At 45.0% G+C, this 24,867-nt stretch overlaps 1 protein-coding gene across 6 annotated transcripts in view; it reads right to left on the reverse strand.

Annotated features, from left to right (window-relative positions):
- Positions 1-24,562, reverse strand: part of srcap (Snf2-related CREBBP activator protein) — a 50,468-nt gene extending 25,906 nt beyond the window's left edge. The window contains exons 1-9 of one of the 6 annotated variants that reach the window (XR_011984427.1): positions 24,314-24,545; positions 17,897-17,965; positions 14,984-16,812; positions 13,509-14,879; positions 7,810-7,974; positions 7,148-7,333; positions 6,346-6,486; positions 4,219-4,441; positions 687-856 (exon numbers count right to left, since the gene is read on the reverse strand). Coding sequence is in view for 5 of the 6 variants with exons in the window: in XM_072703836.1 (XP_072559937.1) it covers positions 687-856; positions 4,219-4,441; positions 6,346-6,486; positions 7,148-7,333; positions 7,810-7,974; positions 13,509-14,879; positions 14,984-16,558 (3,831 nt within the window). In the remaining variant the exon portion in view is untranslated. Of the gene's footprint in view, positions 1-686; positions 857-4,218; positions 4,442-6,345; positions 6,487-7,147; positions 7,334-7,809; positions 7,975-13,508; positions 14,880-14,983; positions 16,813-17,896; positions 17,966-23,335; positions 23,453-23,498; positions 23,873-24,186; positions 24,207-24,313 lie in introns of those variants that run through there. The other 5 variants (XM_072703836.1, XM_072703835.1, XM_072703839.1 and 2 more) reach the window with 5 other exon arrangements.
- Positions 24,563-24,867: the final 305 nt, after the last annotated feature.

Raw genomic sequence — 24,867 nt, forward strand, 5'->3', positions numbered from 1 at the left:
CGTATGTGCAGTGGACACCCAGAGTGCCGGCAGTGCTCAGTACCTGCACGTACATGTGCAGTGGACACCGAATGCCGGCAGTGCTCAGTACCTGCACGTACATGTGCAGTGGACACCCAGAGTGCCGGCAGTGCTCAGTACCTGCACGTACATGTGCAGTGGACACCCAGAGTGCCGGCAGTGCTCAGTACCTGCACGTACATGTGCAGTGGACACCCAGAGTGCCGGCAGTGCTCAGTACCTGCACGTACATGTGCAGTGGACACCCAGAGTGCCGGCAGTGCTCAGTACCTGCACGTACATGTGCAGTGGACACCGAATGCCGGCAGTGCTCAGTACCTGCACGTACATGTGCAGTGGACACCCAGAGTGCCGGCAGTGCTCAGTACCTGCACGTACATGTGCAGTGGACACCCAGAGTGCCGGCAGTGCTCAGTACCTGCACGTACATGTGCAGTGGACACCCAGAGTGCCGGCAGTGCTCAGTACCTGCACGTACATGTGCAGTGGACACCCAGAGTGCCGGCAGTGCTCAGTACCTGCACGTACATGTGCAGTGGACACCCAGAGTGCCGGCAGTGCTCAGTACCTGCACGTACATGTGCAGTGGACACCCAGAGTGCCGGCAGTGCTCAGTACCTGCACGTACATGTGCAGTGGACACCCAGAGCGGCAGAACTTACTACCTGCGCATGCGTGAGTGTGTGCAGCAGCTGGTCCAGAGGCAGTGTCCCTTCTTGGCGCAGCAGTTCGATCTCTCGTTTGTGAGTCTCCGCGTCGTTCCCTTCTTGTTGTTCTTCTACCTCAATAGTCTCTTCATCGTCGTCCTCCTCAAACGGGGGTTCGAAGTCTCCATCTGCAAGAACAAGAGGAGAGTGAGGCGTCTCACCAGAACCCTACCACAGGCGGATACGTTTTGTGACATCTGGGGGGGAGGGGAGCCAGACAACCTGACACCAGGCTGGCATTTATAAACATGACATCACAGTAATATAAAGCCTTTAAATCATTTAACAGCTGTACAAATTACATGGAATATCAACATCAGGAATACTCAGCCACAAAGCATTTTTGACTGTATTTACTAGTAATGGACAAGATATGTTACAATGCTGTCACAAGATAGCAAAACTGGGGTAAGATGAGCACCGAATCTCATACAAAAAGAGGACAGCAAGTTCTTTAAGAAACTTAAACTGTACCGAAAGAAGAAAAGAGTCAAACCACAGATGGAGGACGGAGATTTGGAGCCCACAGCGCTAACATAATATAAAGCACAGGGGCTATTTACCCCCATTACTAAACAGTGCTTTCAAGTTATCCACCATGAACACAGTATGCTTATCCATTCAATGATCCATCCATCCATCCATTCTATATTTTAAAAGAAATTATTCAGTATCACAATCTGAAACAGGCCCCAAGTCAAACACTATAAAGTACAGGCATGTCCTATAGCTAGATGTTCATTTTCTAAGTGATGGTACAGATGTGGCTGACGACAGACCTAACTATCAGCTGCTGTGACTCAAAAATAATTTAAAATATAGGTTAGTGGGATACTGGTCGCAAGTCGAGGAGGACCATACTTAAATAGAGCAGGTGAAACAGATGTGTGCTGTAATCTTATCTGTACCAGCAGAACCTGCTTTAAAGGCTAAATGCACCGCAGTATGGAGCTGACCATCTGGTTCCTAATCAATCTTGGAGGCTCTTCACACAAATTACGGGATTGGCAAAACGGAAACGGACCAAACATGAGTATGGTGCACAGCAGGCTTGCGGACCTTACCGCTGACTACAGGAATTCAGAAAAGGCCCATTGTGCAGTGGTCTCTTGAAGAGCTTGAAGCTCCCTAAACTCTGGCCTACAAGATTTCAAGAAAGAGAAGGGAACAACTATGAAAGGAGTGATGAGACCGCATGGCTGTCCCTGGTCTATGGGATAAAGCATTCAGACATGGCAGCAGGCAGCCAGAAAACTCCCCTCAGCCTCACACTGGGGGCAGAAACTTAGCCCCGAGTTTTAGCTGTTAGCCAGTTACACTAATGCATCAGATCACGCCTTGCATTACAGACCAGGACACGCCATGAAAGTGGTATCAACCCAAGCAGGGTCCATCGGGCACCTCTGATGTTCATTCTATACTTTAGTAGATATCCTAAACACAACCTTTGATGAATCGCTATACGTTTGCAATCTTCAGCCTTTCATATTCTACCCAAACCTAGAGTTATACATTTTATGTATAACAAATCAGTAGGGCTGTGCGATTTGATGATATAATATACCATGAACAATTAAAATTTGCCTTTAAAGAGAGATCGTTAGTATTGTGCTACAGTGCACTTTCCATCAGTTGCAGTTCCATTGCTCATACACGCATCTAAATCCATTTCAACACACCAATAAACTAGTAATAGCAAACAGAAGGTAATGCCTTGGATTTCTTCCTCTCCCCCTTTCATGCCCTCATCCCAACATGCAATGCGCAACATGCAACACATTCCCTATGGCGACGTAGCAACATGGATGACACAGAGGAGTTGGTGCGCGAAAAGAATTCAACAATGGTAATTTGAAACTTGTTTGCATTTTCCAAAACGGACATGTCACTGTTCAGAAACGTGCAAAACGGTCCTAAAAACGTGTCGATGCATCGACATAATCAATAATGCACATATGTTGATTAGTTTGGTGTATGTTGACACATTGCATTATCATACACTATGAAAAGGGCAAGATGGCAGTGCTCAGTACTGGAAGATCCTGTTTAAAAGACTGCTTGATATGCAATAGCCTTATACTCCTAATGTAACTCCACACGGCACACAAAGTGTAGAATGAGGCAGGTCTGTTCTGCATGACAGAGCTGATCCAAACCAAAGGCTGACCCTTTTCACCCAGCTAAACAGAGAATCAGCACAGAGCTGGCAGGCTGATGACTGCTGGAAAGCAGGAGCCGGCTCAGAGCTGACCGCCTTTCATCCATCACAACACAGCACTGCTCAAGCTCAGACCACCCACACACTGTACGCCCAGCGACACAGCGAGCTCACCGCTGTTCAATCAAGGACGAACAAAGCTGTCACTTATACAATCACTCTTCATGTCTTAATTATATATGAAAAAAAATTATTCAAGCATGATATGCAAGTGAATATTTAGGTGATACGGAGGCAAAGATGGAAAGCAACTAACTGGCAGGAGGACCACCTGACCTCCTTTCAGGAAGGGCTCAACCCCTTTTGCCAAACTCTTTGAAGCACCTCCCTTTAAAAGGTACCAAGTGCCCCTCAATAAAATTTCTGCACGGTACTGAGCTCTGACACAAAGCCAGCAGAGTGCTGACATCACAGCTGGTCCAACAGCACAAGTGCTTTTAATATGTTTCAAAATGTAAAATGTAAAACTGCAGCCTGGTTCTTCTCTGTTGCTCATTAATGAAGGGCTTCCAGGAGCCTGACATGAACTGTCCTATCAGTGCACTTCACACCTGCACTTAATGTTTCCCATTCCTTTTGAAGGTCACTTGATGTCATCCTACGATTCACAAGAAACTGTCAGATAAGTTAATGATCATCTCTGGCATTAAAAAGTTGCTTCCGCCCTTTACCTGGCTGGTTTCTGGTCGTTCCCAGTGTCTTCTACTTCACCGTGTTCTTTTGTACTGCTGTCCTAGAAATTTTTAACCTGGAAGCAACCTTCTGCTCAACGTAGCCTTCTGCCAGCAGATCCAGGTTTAAACCAGGATTTAAAAATACAGATTTGTTTAAACAGATTTAGTGCTCTCAATTTTTTCTATGGCTGAGTATATAACTTGTAATTAAGAGGCCTATCTCAATGCAAGAGCCATAAGGGCTGCATAGAATTTAATTGCCTACTTGAATGACAGCTTAATTACGAGTTGATAAAGATTCATTATCCATTCCATGAGAACCAGCAACGACATCAAAAAAGTCGAAAAACACACTTTCCACATATCAGTAACCAGTCAGGTCGTATTGAGAACAATGAGGTTCGAACAGACTCATGGACAAAGTTCAGTTTAGTGATGTTCCATTTTAAATCCTGTGTTTAGCTGGTGTCAATTTCAGATCCTGTGTATGAGGGATTATATCAGCCTCAAAACTATAGACAAGAAAAGAAAAATGAAGTGAAACACTTTGCCCAATCTGAATAAGGCAGGCAGAGGGCAGGGTTACACGCCGACTCACCATCCTCATCGACCACGTGCTGCGGAGCTCTCACATAGGTGGTTGCAGCGTCAGAGTTGGCCACCACGCCGACGGACAGAGGAACTGCCACATTTGCGTCACCGAGAGACTGGCTGAGAAGGTCCGAGTAGCGCTCCGTCTGGCCGACGATGAAATCCAACTGCAGATCCAGAGCTTTCTTCCGTTTCTCCTCCAGGCGCGACTGCTGCTTGAACTGGACAACCTGCACGATACACGAAGAGGGTAAGACACGAATGCACGCAGCACTCTAACCCCTAAACGCGGCAAGACGCAAGGAAATTATGGACGATTTCACCAGTCTAACCAAGAACTTAAGGAGACTGCTGCATTTCCTCCACTGGACAGTAAGAACATTGAGAAGCATCCAGCCACTACCATATATAGTAGGCAACCCACAATAGATAATGGGGGGGAGGGAGGAACAGAGACACCCCCCCCCCTGCAAGCAGAGGACCTTCACAAGCTGCTGCAAGGCACATGTTGGTAATTTGAACTTACTGAAGCCCTGAATTCGTAGGAAAAAGGGACAGCAAACACAATCACTGGGTACATCACCCATTACTGGGGCATATCAAAGAGAGGACAGCGAGGGCTTGGAGGGCCTGCTTATGGCAGGCCTGCTTACGGCATTTGCAAAGCAGGCCTAGGCTGATCTTTATAACAAAAGTATTTAATCAAATCCAGGGAAAGTTACTGAGATGAAGAATAAAAAATGAAAACTAAAGCAACTGAGCAAATATACAAATTCATCGTTTCTTCTGGATTACGTGCAATAAAACAGCTTATGTATTTTTGCTTACTTATTTGGGCAAGTTGGTTTAAAAAAAAAAATCTGAGCAACACATTTTACCTAAAAAGTCAATGTCAGTTGCTCTACATACTGTATATCACCATACCCTTTTTCCCCTGGAAAAATTCTCAAGTGCGTAACGATAATTTGGTTTAAAAAACTTGTGATGTACAGATTATTAATTTCCAACAAAAATACTTGCAAGCAAGAACAAGCTGAATTTCAATGCTTTCAAAAAGGCACAAACAGATGACAGCAAGAAGAGAGAGACAGCGAGAGAGAGAGAGAGAGCGAGCACTGTATTATAAGTAGGGATGTTAAACTTTTTTAATCACACACCTTGGCGATTAATGGCTTGCTGTACATATAAATCACAAACTAAGCAGGCGGATTAAAACACTAATCCCGACCATGTGAACAATCTAAAGTTTTAAATCTGGCAAATGGCTCTAAAGTGTCTCAAAACCACTGAAAATATAACAGGAAAGACCTAAAAATTGTAAGGTACAAGACTTCAATCAAATAAAAAATATTGCCAAATTATACCTGTATCTTATACATGTCTCCATCTGGTAAATTCTTTTATATGTGATATCAGATTCAACGTGAGACAGGTAACGTCACAAGCTAAACACTCATATTGGTTAAAACCAGGAATTCTAAAAATTTATGCATGTACAATTCTTCTATTTGGATTACTGCATGCACTAACACAAAGAAATAAAGCATTGTGATTTTTAAATTAACAAAATGCACATCACAAAAAATCTCAGCCCCTCCCCAAATAAAAGTGGAGAGTAACTGGTAAGCTTAATAGCACTGCATTGTACAGTCAGCGTTTGGATATATGACACGAGTCCTACAGTGGCCCTGTCCTGAGTTACGTTAAGTGAGGGAGATGTTCTGACAGCTAGTCTGCTGTCAATGTGCTACCCAGGTACAGCCTCTGTGAACTGAGGCAGATGCTCTGACAGCCAGTCTGGACCTTTTGCATGTTGCCTGCACATGTGCAAGTAACTGACAGTGCATGACTAGGGGTTTCCAGTAGGTGGCAGCACTGATGTTCAGCAGAGGAATCTGTATAGACAACGCATCACTGAAGCAGCAGGACGACACACTCCAGTGCATAAATGCATTTGTACTCATTTGGACTAAGAAGCCAGAAACTGCCTTCTGTAGGTTCGGAGGAATATGACTACTAAACGCATGCACCGACTGCGAGCGTCTGCGCGCGCGGACAAGGCGAGCACAGGCGGACCGTAACTGCACACCACAAGTATAGCATGAACTGGGGGCCTTAAGTGGAAGGCGCGCACCTTCTCCACGCTGCTCCAGAAGGCCCGGACTTCCTTGGCGATCGAGGAGGCCACCCTGCGCAGCTTGGCCTGCTCCTCCTTCTTGCTTTTCTCTTCCTTCTGCCTCTGCTCCTCGTGGTATCGCATCACCATACGGACGACCTGTTAAGAGAGGAGCAGACTGTCAAATGCAGCCTCCCCCACACACCGAACTCAAGCAAACCGCAAAAAAGTCACAAACACAAAATGTCACGTCCATCCAAAACATTGCGTCATCTGTATATTCAGCGAAGTTTTAAGGGTCTCCTTGCAACTGGATTGCATTTCAGGAGCTGCCTGCTGCTTTTCACCAGCCGCCCCCACCACCGCCTCACTGGTTTTCGACATGTACTGGCACTATGGCACTTAAAGCATTACATGCATTCCTGCCCTGTAGAGTCCAATCATTTATGAACAGAAAGCTCCTGACACTGAGGCAGTGGTGTAAGAGAATAGCGTCGATAAAGCAGAGGAATGCCACTTTCCGGGAGGCTCTGGGCTACTGCTGACAGTTGGGTAAACATATAGCAATGACTAACTGAAGCTGGGTGGGGAGAACAAAATAAGATCTAAAAAGCAGACTGCTGCCACCAGTGCCACTGGCCACATTCCCTCAATGACCTCCAGCAGCGGGACACTGAAGGTGACCCCCAGGCCCTAGATACCATGGGGGTCGAGCAGCAGGCATTTGCTACATTTCCAGCACTGCAGCCCGAACCCTCATCTGACACCATCTTCTGGGGGGGAATGTGCCCGTACAGGTGCCTGGTTCACAGCAGCTCACCTTCCTGGCCACGCCCCTCTTCCAGCGTCTCTCCTGGGCGAAGTCAGCAGAGAGCCACTGCATCTCCTCGCAGAGGTAGTCCCAGTGCACTTTGGGCCGGCACGGCTCCGCCACGCGGGAAAGGCGCTTCAGGGACCAGAAGCCCTCTCGCTTGAGAGCCAGGGTACGGTGCTCGATGTCGGCTTCCTGGGATAGAGGGAGGCAACCTGCATTACCGCTAAATACTATGATGGAAGGATGACTACAGAATTATCTGCATTAGACGAAGTATCAATACTAAAATGTCACAGCTGGTCCTTTGGTGATATTGCACTGCAGTATCCCTATGGTTCTCAACTACGTTTTTCTTGTATGTAAAGATCTAACCTCACAATACAGGGGGGACCAGGCCACTGGAATGCAGCCCTCGGCTGAGATTAATGACAGCTTTTTATCCAAAGCGGAGCAAAAACCTTAGAACCGCACCTTATAGAAGAAAGAGTCACTGGTCCTTGACAGCCACTATAACTGTAGGTTGAAACTATTTCCCTTTAAGTGCTGTCCCAGTGGGGTTAACCGTAGTACTGAACAAAGTGCTGGGAAAGTGAATCGGGTGCAAATAAAAAAAAGTTTGAAACCCTGCTTTTGGAGATTTCCAGCAGAGCACATGGAGGTCCACTCACATGCTTGGCCAGCTCGGCCATGTCCGTCTGCCGCTCCGTGCGATGCCGGTGGAGGTCGGGCTGGTGAGGCCCCCCCGGAGACCGCATGGAGGGTGAGATGAACTTGCCATGGGGGCCCCGCAGGGGAACGTAGGGCCTGTCGATCTGAGCGTACACCTGGCTCGTCTGAGGGAAGAGACAACAGCAGGATCAGTGATGAGCAGCGGAACTGGGGAGGAGCAGCTGCAAATGAAAAGGGACACAGACGATCAAAGCTGCAAACGCTTCATTCCTTAAACTAGCATCCCTTTGCACTGCAAAGTAAGGTGCCAGTTCAGCGTGACTCTTCCAACTGTCACAGTGACCCTTGCTGGTCTGCTATTCTGAGGCAGCACTCTGACAGAATGGGCTCAGGCTGCTGTCAGATCAAACAGAGCAGAAGGGAGGTGCTCTGTTCCTCCCCTTGGGGAAGGCAGGCAGTTCTTACAAATCCCATCTTGCTCTCCCTGACTGGCAGACTCGCGTGTACATACAGGTGTGAGCAAGCCTGGGATCAGAGAGCAAGGCCAGCCAGCATCCAGTGCCCCTTCAGCAGCTCTGCTTCCGGGCCCAATTAGCCTACTAGCCACAGATCTTTATCAAACATCTTTAGCAGACTGAAACACACAAGAGGACTTATTTGGGTGGAAAACGCATCCCTCCACGGGGGTCCCCAAGCTCATACTACGCTGGCAGCCCAGGGACCAAGCAGAAGCCTGTTCTTACATTATACACCATCAAGCCAGAATGAGCATTAAGCTGCATTACAAACCAGCCATTCTGACGGAAGGTACAGATAAAATGTGCATTAGATATTGTGTTTATCAGGATTCATTACAATCCATGACTTAAAAATGCAACTATTAGGTGTTCCAGACAAAGTCATAGGATAACTCTGTTTAGTGGGCTACATTCAGTAATACCTTTACCTCCCCCACCTGCACCCCCCATCCCAACATATACCCTATGCACACACTACGTTACTTTGCATGCATCCATCCACCGCTCATCCAGGTCCAACTTTGAGGGCCAGCAGGCCGAGTAGAGATGCCCAGACCTCCCTCTCCCCTGCCACCTCCTCCAGCTCCTCTGGGAGGACATGCAGGCGTCCCCACGCCAGCAGAGAGATATAATCTCTCCAGTATGTCCTGGGTCTGCCCCGGGGCCACCTCCTTTGGCATCCAAGAGGCCTCCTAGATATATGCCCGAACCATCTCAGCAGAGGAGGTGCTGATCCTCATCCCGGCCACTTCACACGCAGCTGCGAACCGCCAGTTTACGATGCAGATCACCAGCCGACGACGCCAGAGGGACCATATATATAGCTGCTGGTCCCTCAAACGCCGATATATAACTATACATCTCTCCACCCCTTGGCTACACCTAGAAATTCTGTCCATAAAAGTTTGAAGGAGGTTAACACCCACTGGGGGTGAGTCTGACTTAGTACTGACGACGCCGATCAAACTCCCTCCCCGGTTACACAGGGACCTGATGGCCCGTAGCGGGAGGTCCGGCACCCCACACTCCTGAAGCAACCCCCACAGGACCCCAAGGGAACACCGGTGCATGTTGTTCCAAGTCCACAGAACATGTCAGGGTTCCAGACTAACTTTTCCAGGGGTAGCTTTCTCACTTGCTCGCACCAGCACATGATTTGGTCACGTCCTCCTTTTTGGTGCAGCATTGTATTAATCAATGACCTTGCAAGCTGATGAACAGCTGTTCTAATTTGCATACCCTGGTTTTTGTAGTGATTAAAGATTAACAGTGACTCAAGACATAGTAACTCCTTCACGTTAGTGAGTGTTAGAGGCACTAGATCCCAGCGAATGACAATTCGCGAATACTCATTTTACTATAGACACCCCTAACTGCTACCATAACAGTCTACTAGCCTGAATGACATCAAAGTCTATTTGTTACCGATCTCTAAACAAACAGTATGATATACAAACCATCTAAACCATGCGCTTGTATGTTCAACGTTACTACAGTACAGACTGGGAGCACTGTTTTGGACTCATTATTAAAAATGTAAAATTAAACAGCAATGAAAAGATGTGAAAACCGCGAGATTCTGCAGTCCCTCAGACAGCTACGCAAGTGAGAGGCTACAGAGACAAAGATGTGAGACATACCCAACCAAGACTTCATATGCACTTAAACATATAAAAATTAGTAATATGTAATATTTTATGCGACCTAAATAATTTTCACTATTGTTTTTGGCTTATGCGTTGTCTGAGTTTCTGCAAACTTTCAGCAAGCTCCAAATATATTCCCGTTTAATTGTTCACGGCCAATTCGCACATGACTGAAACCGCGAATGTCAAATGCACGAATGTGGAGTGGGTAAATTACTGGTCTTGCAAAATATTTTAATCTGAACAACAGCTTTATTTACCCAACTCTCATCATCAGTTTAGGCTCTCCCCCTCTTCTATCTTCTCATTTTGTTTGTTTTTTTAAAATAATCACCTAGACTGCTTCCTTTAACACCACGGTCTGGCGCGCTTTATCATCAGTGTACATATGTGTATGCATTCCCGGCTGCCGGTGGTAAGGAGAGACCATCTTGGCAAAAAAAAAACAAAAAAACAAAAAGAAAACACTGAACCAAGGAAGAAGAAAAAAAAACTTGTAATCACATTTCATGCATCCATGCAGGAGCAAAACATCCTAATGATTATCATACACCGGCACAGATGCGACCAAGTTTTAACTCTCGCACTCTCAATAAAAGGTTGCACAGACCACCATTTGAGTTGCAGTCTTGAGTCCTGCATGTAGACTGCTTGAGCAAACTCCCATGAACCCTTCAGCATCCTTGTGAGGGCAAAGAGCCGGTTCAGTGCCCCACGACCAGGACGGAATGTCTTGGAACCGAGATTCAACCAGCGGATGGATCCCCTCCATGAATCGGCACCGTATCATGGTGCATTGTAGATTGTGGCAGCAACCGAATACAGAAGCCTTGGTGGACCGATCCAACAGCTACCACACTGTTCACTTTGCAACAGCCTGTAATTTAGGGGAAATCTCCCTCAGCGGCTTCAACAAAGGGTTAGCTACAATGGTGCCTCTTAAATACCCACAATCCCATCAAGCAGACACCATCACTTGTTCTGGTCAAGTAGTATGCCAGACATACTTTAGAATTACCTAGTCCTGCAAATTCTCAAACAGGTTTTAGAGTACCATTCAACCTTATTGTTTAAGTGCCAGATTTATGAATTTTCCATCTTTGAATTCCCACAGTAACACCCCTATATCTATGCTAAACAAACTGCCTTCCAGACATATTCACAAGTAAAATATAAAAACATTAGGGCTGCAAAGGTACACGTTTGCATCAGGTGCCATTCGGTTACATCATTTTTTGTTCAGTACACGCAATGAAACGAATACATTTATTAACATGGGTGGAACCTAAATTCAGTGGTAGATATTCAACAAGGAAACATTATGCTAAATGTGGCTATCATATTGGCTAAGCGAGACCAGAAAAGCCCTCCCAAATCACTTGTATGTAGATTTGGAACATTTTGGTTTTATTGATAGATTACACCTACACTGGAGAGAGAGAGTAGTTAAACAAAACCAAGAATGTCTGTTGGCTCCGTTGTACCAAAGTCACACATGTTGCTGGAAACACATCCAACATGCCAACTCATTTGAGACGGCGTCATGCGAGTGTTTGTATGTCTGGAGCACAGCGGAAACAGCCTCTGCAAGTTAGTCTCCCCATGGCATTTAAGGCGCTTTAGACAGGAAATTCAGAGTGGGCTAAAAAAATAATACAGCTATTAGGTGTTTATTACAAGAAATATACATCCATACTTGGTAGCAAAGAACACTGGATTTAATTCATTGTTATGATGCAGTCTAATTTTTCCATTTTTATTTAACAAATTTTTACAATGTACGAATAAGCAAATTTCAGGTAGTTTAAAGAGGCTGACATACGTAACCAAACCGAAGGCAAAGCAACTGTTCCTAATTGTGCTTGCAGTTTAAATAAACAAAATCTTACATTCTTTCCCTGCTGTACCGAAACTGCACTGAACCGCGAGTCCAAAACAGGCGTATACCCCACCGTGAATTTTATGTACACCCCCCCCCCCACTACTTCAAAAAGCAACACTTTCTCCTTTAGCGGGAATCACTTTACATTTCAACCTATTGATGCCTATTTACTACAATTTTTATTTTCATGCTTATTCATGAACCACTGAGCAGTAAATTAATATAGGCTCGTTATTTTCAGTAACAGTTATAAATACTGTTTTTTTAAGGGTTGCTAAACTCAACAGTTTGCCCAGCTCCAGTGCTTTACTGAACAATTTAACAGCCTAACTGCACAGCACACAGCCTAACTATGTTTGTGATGCTAACTTAGCAGATTAATTGTGGGAAACAAGACTCTCCGTGTGTGTGAGCCCCTTTCACATACGACACCCTTTAATGTATCAAGTAAAAACAACAGAGGTCAGATACTTTTGGAAGAGTTGGAATGAAAAATTAACGCGCATCATGTACTACCAACTGGTATCAGTGCAGTGAAAAAAGGGGGAGAAGTCCTCCCCCATGCTTCACGACCGCAATAATCCGTTATGTTTTCACATTCACACTGGAGAAGTGTTAGAAAGTTACAGCTAATGTTGCTGGGTCGGCAGGGGATAGATTAATGGATCGAATCTCCCATTCCCACACCATAGGGGTAAAATGGCGATATATGAGCTGGTTTCAGGGTGTGTGTTTGTGTGTGTGGGTGAGAATGGGGAGTAGGAGAGAGACAAGACAGAAGCGTCGTCACCACCACCGAACTAAATGCCTGCTCTGTTTACTTAACTCGTCTAATTTTCTGTTCCTTGGAAAATACCTAAACAAACTAATTTTATTAGAGCTTTATAAAGATTGGCTGCTAAGATGACACAATATAGATTATTCGTGTTGTTAATATGATTGGTTTGATAGATGCTTCTTGTTTCTTCTGCCAGGGAGAAATGTCACTAGTGGGAACACCGGACTGTCTTAATGCGTGAAACAATCTGCGACCAATCTGCAGTGAGCAGGGCTGCAATGGCCATCTGGCATACCCGCCATGTTCAGTGTGGACCAGCAGGTTTGGGAACTGGCAGAATTTACTGTGGGGGACCCCAAAGTCCAGGGCTGATCCCAGTCCAGCCCTACCAATAGGTTAATAAACACTCAATAAAACAAGCACACAGGCCTCTGACAACTGAAGTATAGCAAAGATTCCCTGCAACAACAGACAGCTTTGCTTTTAAGGAAAACGGCAAACCATTTGCGAGTTTACAATTAAATTTTGTCGGCAGAATTTTAAAACAAAGTCTAACAAAATATTTAAGTTGAAAAGTTTGAAGCATGTTTAACCCAGCTTTTTAAATACAAGGTTAAAATTTTAAAAACATCAGGTCATCATGGCAATCATTCATAGTAATTCAAATTTCCAACAACACTGCATATTACTGGCCATTAATTTTCTTGAATTCAATGGACTACGTTTTAATCAAGTAGTGCACCAATTCAGATGAGTACAACTGAGCTGTGATCAACACAAAACTTTCCCTGAGAAAAAAAAACAACAGAAGGCAGTAAAACTTATTTTACACGTTATCAGCGCCTTAGATTCAGCTGCACGTGATCGGACTTACCTTGCTCTGAGATGAGGGGGTGATGGCAAAGCGAGAGCTTGAGGCTGGGGATTTGCTCGGAAGCTCCACATCACTGTCACTGCTTTCACCACTAGGGGTGCTGGGCTGCTCTGGAGGTGAAGCTTGGTTGTCCGCTGCAGTTACCTGCGAGACCACCGACCAATCCGTGTGCTCGGATTGCAAAATCTCTGCAGGAAGCTGCGACAAGTCCGAATGGTGAGACACCTCATTGGTAGATGTATGATACAAGCTGGACTGGATGCTGTCAAACACAGTTGTGGAGATGGACGTGGGGGTTAAGAGACTCTGGGATGCTTCATGGGTATTTTCTGTGGGAACTTCGATCTCAGCTAAGGCCTCTTCGTAAGAGATGTGAGAGTGCATGAGAGGGAAGGAGGTGGACAAGCAGGGCTTCATCTGTACGTGTTCAATGACAGGGGCAGCCAGCGCGTCAGGCGCATACGAGGACGGCTCGCTGTTAGCAGGGTCGGTGTCAATCAGCTTCTCACAAGCGACTGCGGATACAGGCACGGAGTCTGTACACGTAACGGTTTGGGAAAGGCACTCTACAGACACCATATCAGTCCCACAGGCAGGGCTGCTGAGCTCTGTGGAGGTGCTGTGGGCTGCTTCCACATTCTGTAGCCCCCCGCCTAGAACAATAGGTGAATGTTTGAGAAGAGGGGTGTCGTCCAAATTCAAGATAAAGAGCTTGGAATCAACAAGACCGGAGGAAGAGGAATCACCTAAAACGCAAACTTCGGTTTTGACTTCCTCTCCCTGAAACACAGCTTCATCATCCGCTTTCTCCTGTAACGTCTCGACTTTGGACGTGACCATAGACGGGAGAGTCAGGCAGGAGTGATAATCGGGAGCCTGCTTTTCAATTGTGGATATCATGCAGATGTCATCTGAGAACACCTCACTTCGCACAGTTAACTCTGGTCCCTCTCTGATCATCAGATCTGCTGGATGAAAAGCAGAAGGTGAACCGCCCTCCTCAGAGATGCAAAAGGCTTCTCCAGGCAGGTGAACAGGTGAACATTTAGCAGACACTTCATGTCCTATTGAATAAATCGGTGTGTTAGCAGGATTTTCATCTGTTATGTGAGGCTCACTCTTGCTGTCCTCAATGGCTAAGGGAGAGCTAGCCTGTTTGAACTCAAGAACGGCAGCTGAAGTCAGTGTTTTGCCTGTGCAGCATGCGGCACCTCTGTGATCCTCTGTACTCGATTCCGTCTCCTCTGCATGAAGGCCACTGCCTTTTTCACTTTTCCCTAACAGAATTTCTAAGCTATCTTCTTTGGTCTCCATCTTGGTCAGCTGTAAATCTTTCTTGGACGGAGTCCACGTTTCTTGAACCAGGGAAGTCTGAAACACACAACACTGCCTTTAGTACTTGGGCATTCAGGTTAACATCAGGAACTACACAATTTAACACAAATGTAAGCATTAAAGGCAAGGAAATAAATCACCTTTGGATATACTTCTGTTTTGGGTATGCTTTGCTCCTGCAGACCACTGGAGTTACTGCTGCTGGATAAAAGGGGTGATGGCAAATGGTTTTCAAGTTCTTTCCCAGTCGATCTTTCCTCTGAGGTTACAGAAGGTTCTTTCAAATTCTCTGTATAGATATCAGAGGGAAATACACATGTCTGGCTATCATAGTCATTTTCACCTCTGATTACCACCTCGGAATCTACCTCTTGGTCTATCTCTTTCCGGCTATAAATAATACTCTCGAATCCTGATTTCTGCACAGCCAGGTCACATATTGACTGATTGGGACTGACAAGATCAGTGTGGAAATCTTTGTCTAGAAGGAGATTCAGATTTGCTGCCCCTTCAGCGCAAATTCCGGTTTCACTGGAGTCCACAGGCTCGGGCATCAAGCAGCTCTGAGCAACCTCTTGCTCTGCAAATTCCAACCCTGACTTGTCGACTGCAGTAGGTTCTCTCTGGACCAAACTGTCCAGAGTGCTGTGAGGAAGGTTGACGGGAAGACCTGATTTACTCTGTGAAGTTGGGGTGCTTTGCAAGCCAAGACTGGGTTTGAGGTTTTCGTGAGGGTGTGTCTCTGTGTCAATATCCTTGTCTGCTTGGCTCTTTTCCAAATGCACGTTGCTGTGGCAGCAGTAACTTTTCTGGGGACTGACTCCTGTGTCAGCTGCATTATGGGACGCTGGGTTTCCATCCCCAGTAAGATTATATTCCGCAGTCCAGCATTTGCCTGTCGGTTGAGGAGACTGAGGCTCATCTGTACAGGACCCCCCAGGTACAGCAGACAGCTCAGGGCTGAGGGAATATTCCCCAAGGGGCCACTCGTTTCCAACGGATGTTGACTTCTCACTTTCACTCTCCACTGTTGCTGGAACCGTCTGCTCCCGTGCCTCCTGGTTTCTGAGAGCACACTGGCTATCTTGCTCTGTGTTCTGCAATTCCCACCTGGATGCTTGATCAAGCTCTTTTTCGGTGACCTGTCTGTTGATGTCAGGGTCCAGAAAATTTGGACCAGAGACCTTTGTTGCCCTGCTCTCGGATGAGAGTTGGCTAGTCTGCTGCGTCTTATCCTGTCCAGGTGCCTGGGACTTATCCATGTCCACAGTTTCTGAATGGTCTGTACTGAAACTAGAAGTGGCCAATAAAGGGGAGCCTGCAGAGTCAGAGTGGCTGAGATCACACAAGCCCCCTTTGTCTGAAGGCTCCAGATCCAGTTCCTCTCTGCTTGCGGTGTCCAATCGAGGGTCCCATCCTGCCGTCTCGAGAAGCTGTAATGGTGCCTCAGCCCCCTCTCGACTGACAGGGCTTCCCCTCGCTGTGTCGGTCTGCCTGTTTGTGTGGTCGACTGGACCCACGTTAGTGTCTCCCCGGGGGATGCCCGGCATAGCATGCGCATTAAATGCCCACGAATCTGCAGGTCTGTCTGAAGCAGGCTGTCTAGTCTGAACGTCTGCAAGGTTTTGGCAGTCCGTGAGCTCAGAGTCAGCCAGTCTTTTCTGGATATTGTCAGTTTGAGAATCCGAAATGGGCCCTTGCGTGCCACTGTCCATGGTGCTGCCGTTGGGTTGGTCAGCGAGCTGGCTGGCAGGGGTGTGCGTGCTTGTTTTCTGCTGAGGCGCAGTGCTGGCTGATGGGGTGTGGAGGGCAGCTGCGGCCGGCTGCAGGGCATGCTGGGGTGGCCCGGCCACATTCTGGGCAGCCAGTGGAGCGCCACCCAGCACAGCCACAGCTGGGGGGGGAGGCAACGGGACAGCCTCTTCCCCAAAACTCCCGTCTTTGGTCCTACTTCCACAACACACTGCACCTAAGGGAGAAACCAAACTGGTTAGAGACAGGCAATTGAGCAAAACCAGGCTTAGTCTGGTAGAAATGCGCAGACCCAGGATGAGAAGTCAAACTGGGTCCGCTTACCATTCCACAAAGCCAACCAAAAAAAATAAATCCATCCCTTTTTGGGGTTGGTGCACTTCTGCAACATTAAAAATACTGTGACATCTTGCAGGACAAAAGTAGTTAAGAGCAGGAATGAGCAAAGCACATGAAAACACAGGCAAACAGCCGACGCTCTGACCACAGACTCACACCCACACACAGCAGAAAACGCAGCATCTGACAGAAGCCTTCTAGTGTACACTAGGGTACCATCTCATTATCGTGCCCTTCAGAGCTCCTGCTCTTACATATGGGCTTCCTCTGAAGCCTTCTAGTGTACACTAGGGTACCATCTCATTACCATGCCCTTCAGAGCTCCTGCTCTTACATATGGGCTTCCTCTGAAGCCTTCTAGTGTACACTAGGGTACCATCTCATTATCGTGCCCTTCAGAGCTCCTGCTCATACATATGGGCTTCCTCTGAAGCCTTCTAGTGTACACTAGGGTACCATCTCATTATCGTGCCCTTCAGAGCTCCTGCTCTTACATATGGGCTTCCTCTGAAGCCTTCTAGTGTACACTAGGGTACCATCTCATTACCATGCCCTTCAGAGCTCCTGCTCTTACATATGGGCTTCTACTGACGCGTAACGTCGTGTACAAGTCACCAACTATCAGTCTTACAGCAACCCGTCTGGAAACACACGACTGACTAGTTACCTCTGCTCCCAAGTCTGGCATCACAAATGGGTTATTGACAGCTTAAATAAATGACCTTGATTCATTTCAACACACTGTACCCATAGGAACACGGAAACCCCCTTAGGTGCGTACAGCCTTCTTGGGTCGATCCTGACAATCGCACAGCGGCCTGTTTTAAAGGCCTGCCCTGCTGCTGGGAGGGGCATTAAAAATACGAATCAAGCGCATCAGCCCCCCCCCCCCCCACCCACAGAGTACGTACAATACTTGGGAGTCAGTAATGAGTTAGAATAGAAGCTGCTGCAGTTCTCACCTGACTGTGGTGTTGGACCAGGGTCAATGCTTTCCACTTCCAGGATGGTGAGTTAAAGGACCTCTGCTTCTACAAAAGGAGGAGAAGAATCAGGCATGTGACAAGACCTCTCAAAATGTATTCGATTCTTAAAGCAAGCTTAAATATGCTTAACTAGAAAGAGTTCACAAAACAAGACTACACAGCATAATAAAACAGCAAGAAGAACTTTACGTTTTACATAACCATTATATCAGGTATTCACAAAAACTAACGGTAAGATGTATGGGTTGTCTCAACTCATCCTACATCACGAAGTCTCAATTACTAGCTTTCCAATGAAGCTTAAACAGAAAGCAGATTTTAGAGTGTGTGTGTGCATCCACTTGCATTTTTTTCTCCATGAAGCAGATTCAAACAATATTTCTGTATAATCTTCAATTCATCAAAACAAGTTGCAGTCCTATTAAATATCCAATTTATGTTTGCAATTTATAATGGGTATTTTACATTTTGTCAAACTGGTATAAAATAATACAGCCATATTGCTTTGAAGATATTCATACTGAACTGCAAATGCCTCAAAAACGCTTAAAACAAGACGTACAAATGAGGTGCAACAGTACGTTATGTATGTTTGTAGTAGCCTAATTAAATATTTTTTGTCACATTTTCCCCATCTGTATTTACTAGCTTAAATATATAAAGTATAACAAAGTAAAAAAAGAGCTCTTGTATCAGAATCTGTATCAGCAGTTGTGTGTGTGTGTGTGTGTATATATATATATATATATATATATATATATATATATATAAATAAAAATATGATATATATCACAGACAAATACACACATATCAGTGATCAAATGCCTCACTGATTACACAGCAGCCTTAGGCCACCTGCGCCTGTAGAAAATAATGCATTTTCTTTACCCACATTCTACAAAACTGAATTAACTTTTTTTCCAAGCAAAACAAGAAGTTATGGAACCATGAATGCTACTTATGAAGAACTATAGGCAATTCCTGAGCGACTTCCACTTTTCACATGGTAATGTCCCTTTAAATTTTAAGTTCCCCTCTCTCAGCACCAGCAAATTCATTCATATTATGCTGTAACACAAAATTGTATACATAATTGCATATTCTCTCTCTCTTACTTACACACACCTAGTGATGGGCAATACAACAGTTTACCAAGATCAATTGCAACTGGACCAATGATAAGCATTTCGAGACATGATGCAGAACCACATGTAATTTTACTTAGCAGACGTTTTTGTCCAAAGCAACGCACCAGCAAGGCAAATAGTACATTATAAACATACAAACATTGAGGAGGTATGAATATGGCTAGGCTGAGATTCCAATAAAAAGTTACGAGTTACTTGACATGATTATTATAACAAAAGAACAAACCAACGAGCACCTATGACGCGATGCCTGCATGTTTGGAGGCCACAACCTCCAAAAACCAATGTGAAGCAAAGCAATTTTATCCTGAATAACATCTCAATGCCGTCTGTATCTCGCACTTCTTTGTCAATTATCTGTCTCCATCAATCACAACTTTCACACTGTATGCGTCAAACTAGCTAACAAAAACCTGGTATCATATTAGCATTTCCACAATAGCTTCCATCAAAAAAATCCTAATCTTACATATGAAATTAAAACAGAGGAGCATGAAGCAATTAATACTCACATAACTTCCATTAGAGAAAAACTTCTCAAGGTGAGGGTCACAAAAATATGCAGGCTGACGCTGCTTCCGACAAATGAATGAATTATTATGAAGCCTTTCCTTATTGTAATATGGAATTAAATTTGGTGCTTCCTTTACCTCAACAAACACACATTATTCTGTGAAGGATTTCAGACATGCTTCAGAATGCATGGTGCATCCATATTAGCCAAGGGTAAGCAGATTTCTCATCCTCCCCCAAAGCAATTTAATATACAGAGCTTGGACAGCAACCTCCCTGAAACTGGGTAGTTTCTTGGTGATTTTTAAAATCATTCTGCATATTTCATCAAGCATTGTAAATCCAAAAAAAAAAAAAAAACGAGTACAATAGTGTGTGATCTTAATTTGAGACAGAATAAAAGATAAAACAAGGATACAAGACAATATAGGCACATGAAGGACACCTTTCTTTCACTACTGTGAAAAACTGGCCATATTTGCCAATGGGTCATATCTCCCAGCTACCAGAAATACTGACCTGAAGATTTCACTCAACTACAGACAAAATAGGTGAAAGAGAAGGATCTGAATAAATACGGGATCTGGATACTTTGCACATCTTCATAAATTTTTCAATAAGATAAAATGAAAACATCATCAGAAACTTCTTGGGAAACAATATTTGAAAGGATGAAAGAAAGTTTCCTTCAATTCACAAAGTAGCTGGGTTAACTTAAACTAGAAGTCAGGACTGTCGAATAAGAATGCTCCTTACCTAAACTCTTATTGGACGATACTGACTTCTAGTTTAAGTTAACCCAGCTAACTGAGAAATTCTACTTTGTGGAACACCCCCCTGGAGGATCTCCACAGTAACTGAGATTAAAAACAGGAACTTGAACTGTAGTATATTTACATTCGTTTCTATAAAAAAATATTCCTTAATTCGATGCATTCTGTTGAACTTATTGCACAGTTGTTCTTTAATCCCTGCAATAAAACACTATTAATGTATTGATGTACTAAAACTCAAACAGGTTAACCTTGCCAAAACATTTTTTCTGGACAGATTTTGCTTGACTCAATCTAATGTGTCCCATCACATTAACGTTTCAGAATCACTAATATGAATGCAGTATCTTTCTGTGGCCAAATATCTCACCTACACAAGTGTCAAGTGGATAAGTTACATTTTGGTTCCAGTTAAGTAATACTTTGAAAATAATTAAACACCCTTCATGGACATATGAAAGGTGTGTGAATACACTGCTTACCAATTTACTCAAATTGCAGACTTTGATTTGGAACAGGGGTATACATTATTAAAACCACAAGATATCACACAGCTTTTCAATCTTTAATAAATACCTATTTTAACACTTATTTGGTTTAATTATGACCTGATTATTTTTGTGATTCATATACCATCTAATAGTATATCACAATTAAATTAAACTGAAGGAAACAATTTCCATCATAAACACACAGGGACACACAGAGGGCCCTACAAGCAATATAGATACACTAATGAAACAAGATCAGCCCAAAATGCCCAGAGCAGGGGCCTGTACTAAGAAGTTGGGTTACTGGCTTATCGGGGTAACTTGTCGGATTTAAGGTAGTCTGGGCAAAATGTAAGTGAACGAATATGAAGTCCATTTAAACTGTGATAACTTAAATCCGACAAGTTACCCTGATAAGCCAGTAATCCTGCTTTGTAGTACAGGCCACAGCCCTTTATAACAGAGATTCTGCATCCAAATCGCCATCCCTGGGGCCATGAAGCAATGGTGCCCCCCAAGGGCAACTGTTTGAACGGCCTTATTCTTGCACAACACCTGGGGCTCTCTTTCATGCCTTAACACCCAAGCAAAAGTGGTTTTGATGCATGTACGGCTACTACAAATCTTCTTAAAAGCTTAAAATTCATTAACCTTTTCTGGCTTGTTCTTTGTAAACTATGTGGTTAAATATTATCTAGCTCTTAAAAAGCAACTAATTTTTTTTTTTTTAATTATCAGCAAAAACATTCAATCCATTAGCAGGTAAACTCACAATATCAGGGAAAGTCTTTACAATTACAGAGCATGACAACCTGTGATCACAAGCACCAGCTGAGCAGTTAGAGGATGCTAACGGTGAAACTAAAAATGAAGTGTAGGACCAGACTTGCACATCATTTATATTAAGCATATCTGGTCATGCTGAAGACATATTTACAGCAGAAAGATTACAATTACAGTGACTTAATCCAACAAGCGAAAGACCTTAAAAGGATGGAGGGCAGATATTTCATTTAGAGGAAATCATAAGGGGTTTCTCCATTTATTATGGAGCACAAAAAACATTAATCCATCCATCACAACAGCAGAACATTCTCATAAAAACATAAATGACAGTACATACAGTAGGCCATGCAGCAGAGCTAACCATCAGCATCCAGCAACCTCACGCAGGCCCTGAGAGGAGAACTGTCACATCCATAGGTCATATATCCCTGTTCTGTTGCTCTTCATCTGACCTGTCACTTCTCTCTGTATGCTGAAAAAGGTTCGTAAGCCCAAAGTGTTTCACATCTGCTGGTCTACACATAACTACTTACATGTTCATTGGTGTATATACATATATGTATATATAAATATGCATACAGCAGCTAAAGTCCAGGGGCTTCCTAAGATGTGTTGGACCAGGCCATAGGACAGTTAGTTATTTTTCTAATTAGAATGCATTTTTTTTTTATTGAATTTTTTTTTCACTGCTATTTTTATCCAAAAGGACGCCGATGCAATTCTGTGAGACATCAAGCAATCAGGTTCCAACTAACGGTGACCAAGTTATTTTAACCAGTTTTGTACTTAAGTTCCAGTATTAAGGTTTTTCCATTTGTGTTGCTCTTGTTTTTCATTGAATATTGAGTACTTAAACGTGAATTCATCTGGTCAACACTGAAAAATAAATTCTTAGTGCTACATCCACCATTTCATATCAAAAAGAACCTATAGGAATGATGTAATCTGTCGTTCCTTGAATATGCACAGTACTTACAGCAAAACTGCATTCTGAACTGACCTGATCAATATTCCATAATATTTTAGAGTTCTATGAGTGAAGCATATATAGAAATCCCAAAGGGCTGTGTCGGGATGAAAGCAAAATGGGGAGACAAACGATGATAACCCTAACATGCAATTAAGGCTCTCTTCAGATGTTTTCATCTGATCCAGTAGAGAGCCCACTCCAAAATGAGCACAACTTAAGCTTCTGCATTACCATAAAGCATGCACCAGTCAGTGTTTCTTATAGTTATGGCATATTTTCCTCAAAATGGGAAATAAAAGGACACGGAGATGCTGAGATCAGCCCTCCTACAGGCACCCTCAGAGATGACAGCGAGCCCACACACTCCCTACTTCAGAGAGGAAGGACACCAGGCAGGAAGGGGCACGCCGCCCTTTACACACCGTAAATAATGGACCACATGCGTACATTACAGGCCAGTCTGCGCTTTCTCCGCTAACACCTGCTAGTAAAACGGAAACAGAAAGTCCGCCGAATGATGCCATTAACTTTAACAAAGGGGCCCACAATGCTTTTCCATACGGCGATACAGCGGCGCCTTTTCCCCAGTCACCTCATGCAGTCCCGTATGAAACGCAATAACGGAGATGTTCATCAGTGTTGATTAATTTTATAACACTGCGGTGGCTCTCGAACACGCGTCATGACAGAGCAGGGCAGGGCTATCGTCAAAGCCCGTGCAGTCGCATCCTCACCTCGGCCGCAGGCGTAAATCCGAGCTTGGAATCACGCCGCAGGCCGGTAACCAACTCGGCGTGGGCCGGACAGCTTTTCCGCCTAAATACAGCAGAGCAGGTCGAGCCGATAAGCCGATGCACCAGTAAGGGCAGCTTTCCCCCCGTCCCCCTAAACACGTACATGTATCAATGGTGTTCGTCAGCGCCCGGCCGCCCGCCGCACCACCTTGGGCCCCCGTCTCTCCGTACCCGGTAAACCAGGATCGCCGGTAAAAGTTTCCGCGGCCGGACAATGAGCCGCGACGTTGCGCGCGGTGCGGCCGCCCGCACCGCCGTCCCCCCGGCGCGTGGCTCAGCTTATGTAACCCGCCGGCTCTCGGATCCTAATTTCGATGTGATTGATTCGCTTCGGCACCGGCAGCGGACTGGCTGCATCTCCCATAAGGCCTCCGCGGAAAGCGTGGGGCGATCGCCTTAAACCCGCTTTCCGACCGACCGGGTTAACCGGGAGCAAACCCCGGCGTGACGTCACGAAGCGGGGTCAAACGCGACTCAACAAGAACCGGTACTGCTGCCGATATGAAACCGCCTCTCGCCTCTACTTCGAGCCAAGCATGTTAGTACACCAGAAACTGCAAAATAAAAACAACGACGAAAAATAATCAAAATCGCGTATTTTGTCGTTGGGTCGGCTGGGGTGACTCTAGGGAGGTTTAAGCGACACGGCAACGGTCCTGCAGAAATGACAGGAAAGTGTATCAACGAGTGAAGGCTCCCGCTTTCGCAAAGTCATTGTCAGGAAAAGGCGCATCGTCTCAATTACACTTTCATCGCCAATGCATTTTTTCAGAATTATATAAAGGACATACCCAATGTTGTAACGGACAGACAACGTGCATCACCGCACCACTGCTTCGGAGCCCCCCTGAATACCCCCCACCCTCCTCCCTCTCGCTCGTCTCCCGGTCGCTGCCGCCATCTTAACTTTTCTCCTACCTGAAATGTCCAACCAAATTTCTTTCACTAAAAAGTCGATGAAGAAGCCGTCATCCACCTGAAATCGCACTCAATCCGCAACGGGGCCACTCAGATCTGTCTCTCGGTACCCAACGACATGCTCGTGGGACCGGGGGAGCGTGAAAAAGTGCCGGATGAACGAGTGCGGGGTCTAGCTTACTGAATATAGCGGTTGTGGGGAGGAGACTTCAGACGGAGCGAAATGGTGGAAAAGCCGCAGATGACAAAGTGCTGACAATGAAACCTCGCGATACTTCCGCTTGCCCGCCACGGTGGACGTCTGTTCTCATGCTTTTGGCATGATGGGAACACTAGTCCGTAAGACCGTAGTTCCCAGCCTGTTCCATAGTTAGTCTATTACCTGCTAGTAAAAAAACAAAACAAAACAAAACATAATAAATACTCCTGCAAGTACGCCATGCAATGGACTTATAATAAACATGTGAACTCTCATCAGTATTATGTCCATTGTGCTTAATATTATTGCTGATCACCCAACCTTGCATCTCGTTTTAGTTTTGTGTGTATAATAT

This window comes from Paramormyrops kingsleyae, chromosome 20 (assembly GCF_048594095.1).
Source record: "Paramormyrops kingsleyae isolate MSU_618 chromosome 20, PKINGS_0.4, whole genome shotgun sequence".
NCBI lineage: Eukaryota > Metazoa > Chordata > Actinopteri > Osteoglossiformes > Mormyridae > Paramormyrops > Paramormyrops kingsleyae.